The sequence below is a fragment of the Vanacampus margaritifer genome, chromosome 1, assembly GCF_051991255.1.
Source record: "Vanacampus margaritifer isolate UIUO_Vmar chromosome 1, RoL_Vmar_1.0, whole genome shotgun sequence".
NCBI lineage: Eukaryota > Metazoa > Chordata > Actinopteri > Syngnathiformes > Syngnathidae > Vanacampus > Vanacampus margaritifer.
Genome location: NC_135432.1, coordinates 36,446,693 through 36,459,542, shown reverse-complemented (window position 1 = coordinate 36,459,542; position 12,850 = coordinate 36,446,693). Strand labels below are relative to the sequence as shown.

The window sequence follows — 12,850 nt, the reverse complement described above, 5'->3', positions numbered from 1 at the left end:
GATCTCACTCGGCTTCATCAATCCTTCAGTTTTTCCTTTGGTCTCTTGAGGTCTCCCTAATTTGTTGGAATTTAGAAGTTTCTGGGGTTGGTGAAAGATTTTGGTTGGTAACCCTTTGGGTAGTAGGTGATGTCTGGTCGGTGCTGGATTTCACTTTTCTTTCTTTTCTTTGACCCTTCCTCGGGTCTCCTGACAGTTTCCCGACTCTAGCGGGATTCTGAAGTATTCGGTTTAGGTGAACGGTATTTTATTATTTATTTTTTTAGGTTTTAAGTGAATTAATACACACTCACACGCACGCACATGCACATACAAAAAAATAAAACAAATTTAAAATGAGAGAGCAATGATGATGACATGTCGAATCGGTAAGATTACTGAATGAACAATACTGGGGGCTCTCAAAAAAAATAAAAGCGAATGTGTATTCAAATGTGGTTCTCTTAAAATTCAGTGGGTGGTTTCACCACTGCATAAGGCACTAAAGTGGGGCAAGATGTGCATGCACACAATGTCACAATCCAAGAGGGCAAAGAATTTTACTGCATTAACATCCAAAGAAATCAAAGACTCTATAATTTTATATTTATTGTACAATGCAAAGGATCGTGGTGAGATTATGCTGTCTCCTTTAATAGCCTTACCATGACAACCACCACATTGGGTACGCAAGTGAAGGTACATTATAGGCCAGGTGGGTGTGGAAAAACATTTGAGCGAAAAGACTTGTTGGCCCATCACAAGTAGGAAAACACTTACAGCAGGTCGAGTAGGTCTGGCAAAGTTTTTTTCATCAGCTTTCTTAGGAACATTCTCAGGGCGCTGGAGAGGCGATCCTTCAGATTTGGAGGATGCTTTGAGGGTCAAAAGAGGAAACTGGATTAGAAAATTTTGGGTTTTCATTTTTGTTAAGTTGACAGACAGACAGACAGAGAGTGGCCGTGTACAATAATAAGGTGGGACTCACAGCGTGGCCTGAAGCGGTCTCCAGGGCTGGCCTGGGAGCTGGAGTTGGAGGAGCCAGACGAACTCCCACTGCCCGGCCGAGGCTGCAGCTTCTCGACGCGGTCCCACAGGGGGCGCTGCTCCACATTACTGACCAAGAAAATAAAATTTCAATAAAACCTAAAAGACTATTTTCAAATGACGCAATTTATGCACATCTAAGGTCTTCTCTACTTACCCAGATACATTTCTCTGGCCACCAGGCTGCAATGGCAGAGGAGACTCCCGGCGTGAGAGGACCGGTGAACGGGATGTAGTTCTAACAGGGACCTGGACAAGACACACACAATCTTTGCTTTCCTCCACTTATTAACTGTCACCCACTAGTGACAAGCAAACACTCAAATCAGATCTTTATAGTCAGCAAAACATTTTTTACATTAATTATAAAATTAGTGACAAACAGTCTGGTTGTGGTAGAGCAGCATGGTCAGTAGAGTGACAGACATGACAGGAAATAAATGAAGACAACTGAAGGGAGCAGAGCAGGGGAAGGATGCAGACCTCTACGACTCCTTACCTTGGGTGGCACTTCGTCACCGGGCTGGACCTGAGGCTGGTGGAGGGGGGGTTGGGGCTGGGGGTCAGTGCGTGCAGGCGATGGGTGATGATGGTGGGGATCCTGGGAACGTAGGTGGAGTTGTGCAAAGCTAGTAGTGACGCCACCGGGCTCATTGAAGGACTGGGAGCGAGCAACCACAGGTGGTGGAGGAGGAGAGGGGGCGGCGCTGTTACTGCTCTTAAGAGCAGCAAGGTGCGACCACTGGACCTTTGGGGAGTGAGGGAGCAGGTGATACAGTGAGACACGAGGGAAGATGTGTGGTTTCATGCATGCATAAAATCCTTAACCAATTCTTACAAACTAGGACTAATTACAGTAATTTCAGGACTACAAGCCGCTACTTTTTTCACTTGCATTCGACCCTGCGGCTAATACAAAGGTGCGGCTTATCCATCAGATCACAATGGGGCACACTATAAAGGAAGCGCAAGAGCGTCAAGGCAAAGCAAACCAAACCAAAAGAGACGAAATATGTTAATTCAATAACCACAGACGTTTAGAGAACACGTTCTTTACTTCCATTCACGTCGAATCACAGTCCAACAATCAACGTTAGTTACATGCAGCCACCAAAATAAAAACAGCAAAAAATCTTGCGGTACCTCCAAAACCTCACGCACATGCGCTGTATATTAAAGGGACTACATTATGGTATTTTAAGCCCTTCTAGAGTTAACTATAGGCATGTAAGGGCGAAATCTTACCTTTGCCACAATCGCGATGTAATTTCTTATGAAATATGACTTATTTGGGTGACTATTTTTCTTACCCGGAAGTCAAACGCTTGGTTCAGTAAAACCCCGCCTCTCCCCCTGTGGCTGCCGCGCCCCTCTAATGACGTCGTCCTAGCCAGCTGCTTCGCGCAACGCCCACAAAACACACAGATAGGTTTTAAGCAGATTTTTAAAATTGACTCTGAATTTCACGGGCTGCTAGATCTCTGCGTTTGGTCACGCAAGCCATCAATTCTTGAATAGACATTTGAAACAAAATGGGTCCTTGCCACAAGAAATCGTGGAAGAGGAGGGGAGCAGAGAGGTAAGAGGAAAGGAGGAGTTAAAAAAAAAAGAAGCAACACAGCGGGTCGCGAACCCGCGCCCTGTTGCTTATGGGACGAGCGCACTATCCACTACACGAAGCAAATGTTTTACTCGTAGTTTACACCAGTGTCAGCCAATGGATTTTAAGACAGCCAATTGTCATTTCATTGCACTTTGGCATTGCAAATGTGAAGAATAATTGATTGCTTTGAATTCATTTGGACAAAATGTTTATTGAAAAAGGCTACTTTTGTCATTATCCCATGGAGGGAGGTCTCAGAGAAAGTGGGCGTGCGTTTAGTCCGCAGAGGCGGCGCGGGTACGCACACAATGACGTCATACTGTGCCAACAGCTCGTTTTCTCAGGTTGGGAGGGGCTGGTGCTTGGACAGCAGAATAACCTAGAATTTCTCATACAGGGGCGAATGGAGGAAAACATAACTTTGGTCATGTTTTTGGTGAGGAATAAGCATTTTAACTCTTTTACTGCCAAAGACGTTAAATGACGTTCTGCAAAAACCTACGGAGGAGCGCCAAAGACGTTAAAAGACTTCCACCCATTTTTTTTTTTTTTGAAACGGGTGGAGTAAAGCCTTGCCCAGCTGTGGTGAAAGTTTCAAGCAGGTCTAGTGAGCCTAATGACTATTTTTGGCCCCTAGAGGGCAGCGATGACTCTTTTGACAAGATTGGGTAGGCGTCAGTAGAAGACGTGAGGCGGAGCTAGAGGGGACAATGGCTGGGGAAGGGAAGAGAAGAGAACATGGCGACCGGTTTGCAAGCAGCTCACGCTCGAGCATTTTTTTTCAAAGACGAAAAGCATCGACCAACGCTAAAGAGCACAGTGATGACGACGATGATCATCATCGATGATGATGATGGTGACTCCGAGGTTGGAAGCGTTGACGCGGCAGTAGAAGACGTGAGGCGGAGCTAGATGGCTGAGGAAGCAAACAATGGCGTTTGCAAGCAGCTCACACTTGGGAATTTTTTTCAAAGACGAAAGGCATCGACCAACGCTAAAGAGCACATTGATGACGACGATGATCATCATAGATGATAATGATGGTGACTCCGAAGTTGGAAGCGCTGACGCGGCGGCTATGATGACGTCATAAAGGTTCACGGGCTAGCGATGCTAACACCGGAAAACGCGGAGCACAACCGAGCGCACTCAGGCGGACGTTTAATCGGACGACGAAGAGTACCCCGAGTCCAATGCATATTCATCGGAGGAGTGTGCAGTCTGCTACTTGCTATTCCCCGGAAAAAAAGGCCGTCAAGAAAGTGTAATGTCTGCACGTGAAAGGGACAATCGAAAGTGAAAGTAATCTGTTGTGCAAATCCTGGTCCCTCTCCTTGCACGCAGGAGAGCGTTACAAAAAGAAAAACTGTATTTGAAACATCCACATAATTGTAAGTAGTACCACAGTTGCACACATTTGTAAATAGTTTGCGAAATTGTTTTGTCAAATTGTTACACTGTTGAATGGAAATAAACGTACGGCTGAGTTAGATGATCAGATTCTGAAGCTTGGACGCATGCGCGAGATGCTGTGACTATCGCGAGACCTACAGCGAGACCGGGAAACCCCAACATGGCGGCGCCCTGCTGCTAAAATAGAATTAGCTCTATTATACTAAACTAATCCAAATTTAACCATCATATATCTTGCCTTTCTTTTTTTCCCCTCTCTTTTTCATCCAACAGATTTGGAATACCACCCAACGTGGAGGACCTCGAACGCTTCATCGACGCATATTTTTACAGCTGCGCGATGGAGAATCCTTCCGTCGAGAAAACCTTCGAAAAAGAGGAAAAATGATTCAGCGACGGACACGGAGAACCTAGCCACTACGGAGGTTTCGGTCAGTATGCTGGAGTCCATAAATAACAAATTAGAGGTCCTCTCCCTAATCAGCGAGGACGTCAAAGAATTAAAGGTAAGTATGGAATTCTTCAGCCAACAAGTAAGTGATCTCCAACGAGACAATGCCGAGTTACACTCTACACTCGTGACTGTTTCAGCCGAGTTAGAAACCGTTAAAAAGGAAAATAAAACGCTAAAAGAAACTGTTCTGGATATTCAATCCCGTAGCATGGGGGAGAATTTAATATTCTCAGGAATATCCGAGAATACCTCTGACAATCCAGAGGTTGAGATAAAAAAATTTATGACGACGTCGTTAAAAATTCCTCAGGAGTCGGTAAATAACATCTCTTTTCACCGGGTGCATCGGCTTGGAGCCCCTAGGGGCAACAGACCCCGTCCTATTATCGCCAAGTTTGAGCATTTTAAACAGAAAGAATTTGTTAAAAGTAAAGGACGGGAGCTTAAAGGGACCTCATTTGGAATGAACGACCAATTCCCGAGAGAGATTAATGAGCGGCGAAAGGTACTGTTTCCTATAATGAAACAAAATAGGCAGGAGAGTAAACGGACTGCGATGGTCGTCGATAAACTATACATCGATGGCCAACTATTCCGGAACCCCAACTCCACTCCCTGGCTGTTCTAAATGGCATTGGTGGAACTAAACTTTGTTTGATTATTAGATGTATACATACATTGTATATGTGGTTATAAAACCTTAAATATGAATACTCATTATGTTTAGGCGATATTATAAATATTAAATACATAACTATATCTAAAGTATATTTAAACAAAAAATCTCGCTTAGGTTACCAGTTATTGGTGTATTTCTATGTTTAATCCCCCGTTAACTTCCTTTACTTTTACCTCCCTACCTGTTTTTTCACTGTTATATTTACTTACTCGTCACCTCATATTTTACACAAATTACATAATCCACCTAACCACTTTGATTCTATCCTATAACATACTAATATCGACAAATGGCCTATGCAGATATATACACAGGACTGAGTCTATATTGTTTGTATGCATAAATTAGTTCTGGTTTCCTGGAATGTTTGTGGCGCTCGCTCAGAAGCAAAAAGAATAAAAACTTTAGACAATCTCTTAAAATTAAAAGCAGATATTTGCCTCCTACAAGAAACCCACCTACAAAAATCTGAAGAAAAATTACTTATTGATAAGAATTTTAGCCAAGCGTACTCTGCCCCTTATAACAGTAGACAAAGAGGAGTCTGTATACTCATACATAAGAATTTACTCTTTACTTTAAATAATACAATAACAGACCCAGAGGGCCGATACATTATTATTCAGGTGACTATATTTAATAAAATATATACACTTGGTAATTTATATGCCCCTAATAATGATGATCCAGCCTTTTTCCATGAATTTTTCTCTCAGCTGTTTGATTTAGCAGCGAGAACTCTACTATTATTATTGGAGGAGACTTTAACACAGTCTAAAATCCATTAATTGACCGTTCTAATAATACAACATGTAGGCGATTACAATCTACTAAAGTAATAGGGGAATATGTGGATGACTTTGGCCTCGTCGACAGCTGGAGACTTAAAAACCCAAATAAGAAGGAATTTACCTTCTTTTCCGCTGTAAACCGGTCTTTTTCAAGAATTGATTATTTTCTTACAAATAACTCTATTGCTGATAAAACTGTTACAAAAATACATCCTATTATTATTAGCGACCATGCACCAGTCTCCCTTTCCCTACAAGTTGATTATACCTTTAAACCACCACCGACATGGCGGTTTAACATCTCACTGCTAAACGACGCAGAGTTTGACAAAATTATAAGAAAAGAATGGGTAGACTTTTTGGAAATAAATGACTCTCCAGACCTATCGCCATCTCTTCTCTGGGAAACTGGGAAAGCAGTAATTAGAGGTAAAATTATATCATATTCATCTTATAAAAAGAAACAGGATCAAAAAGCAGAAAAAGACTTGGAAGATAAAATTAAACAACTGACGGATGAGTACGCAATAAACCCAAATAACCAAATATGGACTGACTTACAAAATACAAAAATACAGTTAGACAATATGCTAACTAAAAAGACAGAATTTATAATACAACAATTGAGATATAACAACTTTGAATATAATAACAAATCAGGTAAATTTCTTGCAAACCAACTTCAACGCAATCGGGAAAAGTCTCTTATAACGGCTATTAAAGGGACAACTGGTGAATGCACACAATCACCAGAAGAAATTAATCACATTTTTTATAACGATTATCGTAACCTATACTTAGAAACTAACAAGCCTAACCCTGAGCATATTGAGGCATTCCTCAGTAGCTTAAATATACCTCAGTTAACTACTGAATATAAAGACATGTTAGATGCGCCACTTACTATAAACGAGTTGTACAGTGCTCTAGATAGTATGCCTAATGGCAAAGCACCTGGCCCGGATGGTTATCCGGCTATATTTTTTAAGCACTTCTGGTTAATGTTTGCTCCACTATTCTTAAGAGTAGTAACAGAAATTAAAACTAAGGGTTACATACGCCCACACATGAATACAGCAGCAATTAAACTTTTATCAAAGCCAGAAAAAGACCCCACCCTTCCATCAAGTTACCGTCCAATTTCACTAATTAACACTGATATTAAAATTATCACTAAGGCTTTCACATCTAGACTAGAAACAGTAATCTCGACAATTATTCATAGCGACCAAACAGGCTTTATTAAAGATCGGCACTCTACTAATAATATTAGGAGACTCTTTAACCTTATTAGCATGTCACAGCGGCATGATAAAAAGGCAGTTATTATATCATTGGATGCAGAAATAGCTTTCGACAAAGTTAACTGGTCCTTCCTCTTTGCTGTTTTAAATAAATTTGGCTTTGGGAAATCATTTATCCACTGGGTATCAGTATTATATGATTCTCCAAAAGCTACAGTTACTACTAATGGGATTATATCTCAGATCTTTACTTTGCAGAGAGGCACAAGACAGGGATGCCCACTATCCCCTTTATTATTTGCAATATTTATTGAGCCACTTGCATTAGCCATACGCCAGGAAAGAAGGATTCAAGGAATTCACTCTGGGGTAACAGAACATAAAATTAATCTATATGCCGATGACATCTTACTTTATTTAGAAAAGCCGGCAACTTCGCTAGGGGAAGTATTTAACTTAATAACTCAATTCTCACAGTTATCAGATTATTCTATTAACTGGACAAAATCAACACTTCTACCTATTACAGAAAATTCATGGAACCCTGCAAGCCAGGACCCACACTACTCATTTCCTATAGGTAATTTAAAATACTTAGGCATAAAAATCTCACCTAAATTAACTGATTTAATTCATTTAAACTTTTCTCCACTTCTGGATAACATTTATAGTGACTTGGAGCGCTGGAATAATCTTCCTATTTCTCTAATAGGACGAATAGCCACCATTAAAATGAAAGTTTTACCCAAAATATACTATTTTTTCTCAATGATTCCATTTAAACCTACGGCTAAATGGTTCCAGTTGTTGGACTCAGTCGTTACAAAATTTTACTGGAATAAAAAAAAAGCAAAGATTAGTCTATCTACTCTTCAGGAAAGTAAATCCAAAGGTGGTCTAGAGGCACCAAATTTTATGTACTACTATATAGCTAACCAGCTACAATATATCGTTCTATGGGCACAACCCAACAGAGACACTAACTGTTGGTTGGAACTAGAACAGAAGGATTGTAATAACCTCGGACTTCGAGATTTACTCTTTATTACAACATCGATTAAGCGTCATAATTGTTTTAAAAACCCAATGATTTCCGCCACCGTGACTGCCTGGTGGAAGGCACTAGAATTGACAAAAGCCCAAGTGGAGCCCTGTGGGCTTTCTCCCCTATGGCATAACCCCGACTTTCAACTTAACAACCAACCGTTTCATTTAGGTGTGTGGGAGCAGAAAGGAATTACACATCTCCACCATCTCTTCTCAGATAATATGTTTATATCATATAAATCCTTGCTCCAAAAATACAATATAAAAAACAGAAATTTTTTACATTATCTACAAGTTAAAAATATGATAAAGAAAAAAATTCCAACACTTCGGGGTACGCTCCAACCACCTGTTTTAGCTAAAGATATTAACAAGCTTTCTCCGACAACAACAAAAAAACTTTCAAAAATATATAAGTTACTTTCATATACTGATAAAATGTCTTTACCCATCTCAAAATGGGAGACAGACTTGTCTATAGCACCGGAACCTGACTTTTGGATTCAAGTTTGTGAAAACGCATTTAAAATGACAAAACACACAAATTTACAACTTATCCAATATAAAATTATTCACAGAACATACATTACTCAATATATGATGAAGAAAATGGGACATTGACAGAGTCCGACATTTGTCTCCAATGCTTACAAAACACTACAGACACTTATGTTCATGCTTTATGGTTATGTACTCCGGTTATGTATTTCTGGACTAAAGTCTTAGAAAAACTTTCCGCTATTTTGGACTGTAGGATACCTTTATCTCCAAACTTGTGTTTGCTAGGTGACCTAACAACAACTGACTTACCACATAAACAATTTCAATCTACACTTGTAGCCCTTACTATGGCTAAAAAAACAATTATTGTTAACTGGAAAAATAAACAAACTCTGAATATCGACCAATGGTCTAACCTCCTCATAAATCACATTTTAATGGAAAAAATATCTGCCTCAAATAAAAACCAAATATCAAAATTTATAGAAACATGGTCTACGTATATAGAATTTTTTAACCTAATTCTGGTTACTTAATTCTGTCTGTTAGCGAGAGCCACTACATCGTGATAACTTACAATGATGTTTCTGCATTTGGCAATTTATTATTGTATTATATTATTAGTATGGGATTTTTTTTTAATAGGCTTTAAGTGAACTGATGAATACACACACGCACGCACGCACATGCTCACCCACATACAAAAAAAAAATATATATATATATATATATATATTTTTTTTTTTTTATTAATTTTTTTAAATTTTTTTGTTTTTTAAAAAAAGGAGAGCAATGATGATGTCAAATCGAATGAACAATACTGAACTTGAGAAAAAAAAAGGAAATAAACATATTTTGCAAACTAAAATCACTTTTTCATTGTTGGTGGTGGTGTATTACAGAAGTAAAGCACTATTTAGGTGTTTGTGGCATCATTCATGGACAAAAAGAAGTGTAGAATTCACTAGAGTGCATGAAATAACATTGTTTCACAAAAAGCTCTTTTTGTTTCAAAACAGAGCATTTCGGTGAAACTAACCATTTTCTATTGTTGATTACTGAAGAACGGAATAAGGTAGAAACAAACTTTTTTTTCTGATGAAAGATGAGAGTTCAATCTTTCATTTGGTAGTATATGTGTTTCCATAGTCCAAACACAACACTTTCTGTGGACCTTGAAAGATCAGTCAAAATGCTTAAATAGGCTGGCACTGGCGACATCCCGTTTCTGAAAACGTCTGGCAGTCAAAGAGTTAACATGGCTAAAAGCTCCAAAAAGTTGATTTTTCATGTTGCAGCCCCTTTAAAAAAAACACAACTTAACAATCTGTCCCCCCTCCTTTTATTAAAAGTACTATATTAACATAAATATGAATACATACATACATAGGTACAAGAAAAACAGTACAGTTGGAACACAGCATTAGAAGTAACATTTAAATTTTAAGTTTACAAACACCTTTACTTAGGACTCTTAAGATGCCAAGTGCAGATGCCCCTTATTTTTGTTTAAGCAGTTGGCAAGTTGTTATTTGGTAGCTGACCGGACAATTTCCTGAACAGTCCCACAGAGCATCAGCTCCTTCACATTATTGATCTCAAGACGCAGTCTTTTCTCCGTAACAGACTTTATGGATTTGACTGCATCCAGAAGAGAATGACTGTCTGTCTGTCACACACACACAATGGGTACATTTCTACATGAACAGTTGCCAGTTGTGATTTCTGAGTAGTGTTGCAAGAAAAACGACACTGTCAATCCCATCTGCAAGAGCTAGAGTCTAACCTGCAAATGTATTTCGCACAACTCTCCTGATCCGTTTTGACTGCCAGGATATGGGTGAGAATTTTCCATTTTTACCCATGAGCACAATGAAATACTCACCCTGTGAACCACCATCAGAGAGGTTCCTGAGAGAGGAGTCACTGAACACTACAAGTTTGAGGGAGCTGTTTTCTCCCAGGTACTGAAACCTCAACCTGAAACTCTCTGATTTTAGTTTTCTAATGTGCTTGTTTGCAAAATGTAGAGTTTGAATTGTGGCATGTTTAGCGCTAGATGCCAAGATAGAAACGTCACACATCAAATCTGGTCGGCTCTGCCTTGCCCACAATATTTGTCCTATCTTTGATTTGAGTCTATTTCATTGTCAGTCAGTGGTGCTTCACGTTGTGTTGCTCTGGTAGGATCTATTGTGATACTTTGCAGAGATGCATTTCTGACCTTCATCTGTGACTACATCAAATACATTGTTTTTCTTCCAATTTGAAATCTTATGTTTGGCTGGAAGAAACAGGCCCTCATGCACTACCAGCACATCTTCAGTGTTGTTAACACTTGCCGCCTCCTGCTCCTGTCGGAATCACCTGTACACTGTCCATTGCTGCAAGATTGACTGATCCTGTTTTTCCAGCTTCTTCTTCCGGCTGGCTGAACTGCAGGTTGTACAAGTCTTTGTGTTTTCGAGTAGCTTTTCCTGCTCTGCTTAGAACAGTTCCGGTATAACTTTGACCACTCTTCTATCTATCTTTATATGTGACCACTTTTCCAGATTTCAGCTTAAAGCCTTCATAACTTGACTGGGCTTGTTGTGGCATCCAAGACTGATAAAAACTGTCTGCCGCATTTGGCTGTGGTTCAATATTATCAGCATTTTTAGGTCTATTGTTAATTTTTTTATCTCTTCCTCATTGTCACTTTAAAAATCGCTGAGCTCTGCTGCAGCTGGATAATGTTCAACAGTGTCTCTTGTTTTGTGTCGATGTCTACCTCTTTGATTGGGGGACCATCCACTTTTCTCAGTCTAGTGTGATGCACCCGCACATATGCTCCACCGTGCCTCACAAATATAAAAGCACCATCCTGGCCTATCACGACCCTTGGTCCTTTCCACTCATTACAATCATTCCTCTTGTAGTAGACTTTGTCTCCTGTAAAATACCTGTCGTCAACTAGCCGCAGTTGCTTGCGTAGGGCTGTTTTTATTCTCTCAGGGCATTCAGCCTCTCCAAATGTTTTTCTCATTGCATGTAAAGTTGTGATGTGCTGAACTACCCGGGAGCTCACGGTGGTTTCCAGGACTGGGGGTTTATCAGTGAGCACTGAGGGCAGGTTTGGATTCTGGCCAAACACTAGTTGGTAAGGACTACATCCGTGTACGTTGTGCATGGAGTAATTTGCCATGAGTGCCCAATCAAGTGCAGTCTTCCAATCACAGTTGTTGTCCTTTTTAACTTTAAGCAACATTTTCGTTGAGTTTGATTATGCCTTTCTAAAAGGCCATTACGCCATGGGCTGTATGCTGCAGTCTTTTGATCTCAATATTAAACTTTTCAGCCACGTCTTTTATTTCTTCATACATAGTACAAGGCTTTGATCACACAGCAACATTATTATTAATTATACTTGTATATCAGTAAGGGAGAAGAAAGAGGATGGATGTAGTGAAGCGGAGCAGTTACCTGAGGCTCCATGGGCCTGTGCATGGCAGAGGCCTCTGATGAGCTGCTACCGTTTGAGAAGGGTTCAGCAGAGCGAGGGGGAAGAGGAGGCTGCTTGGCAGGAGGGGCAGCCTGAGGAGAGCCCTGGATATTTTTACGGTATCGCTCATCAGCCTGTGGTGGGGGAAACACAATGAGATAAACAATAAGGTGAGTGTAGGAAACAGGAGTGCTGAGAATACAGCTCAAAGGTCCATCATCACACTCAGAGCTCCTTTTTCACTGCCTATAAAGACGAGCAACAAGAGTGACGAGTCATGCTTGAAGCTGCGCTGCACACACACAGGTGAACATACATATGTTACTGCTTCAACAACATTGAATACTGAAAAGGGAGGAAAGACTGCTGTTAATAATCAAGTGCCTCACTGCTTAGATGTTGCATGTTAGTTTGGGCTTTGTCCGTGTACATGCAGCTGCCCAACTCGTATTGACAGTGCAGCCATAACTCTTCATCAGGAATTCGCCATGTTTAGCCTCCAAAAGAGAAATCATGGGAACTCAAGTGTTGCTGGCGCCATGACGGTCATTGTCGTCACAGGGGCGGAGCAAAGACAAAGCGAGAAGATTGAAAGAGCAAGTGGCAGGGCAG

At 40.3% G+C, this 12,850-nt stretch overlaps 1 protein-coding gene across 8 annotated transcripts in view; it reads right to left on the bottom strand.

Moving 5' to 3' along the window:
- The window catches only part of LOC144039022 (mitogen-activated protein kinase kinase kinase kinase 4-like), a 55,551-nt gene that overhangs the window by 14,230 nt on the left and 28,471 nt on the right, over positions 1-12,850 (bottom strand). For 5 of the 8 annotated variants that reach the window (XM_077551955.1, XM_077551896.1, XM_077551922.1 and 2 more), the window contains 5 exons: positions 12,220-12,372; positions 1,526-1,774; positions 1,184-1,275; positions 968-1,095; positions 760-854 (listed from right to left, as the gene is read on the bottom strand). In XM_077551955.1, the coding sequence (XP_077408081.1) occupies positions 760-854; positions 968-1,095; positions 1,184-1,275; positions 1,526-1,774; positions 12,220-12,372 (717 nt within the window). Of the gene's footprint in view, positions 1-759; positions 855-967; positions 1,096-1,183; positions 1,276-1,525; positions 1,775-10,087; positions 10,427-12,219; positions 12,373-12,850 lie in introns of those variants that run through there. The other 3 variants (XM_077551913.1, XM_077551939.1, XM_077551946.1) reach the window with 2 other exon arrangements.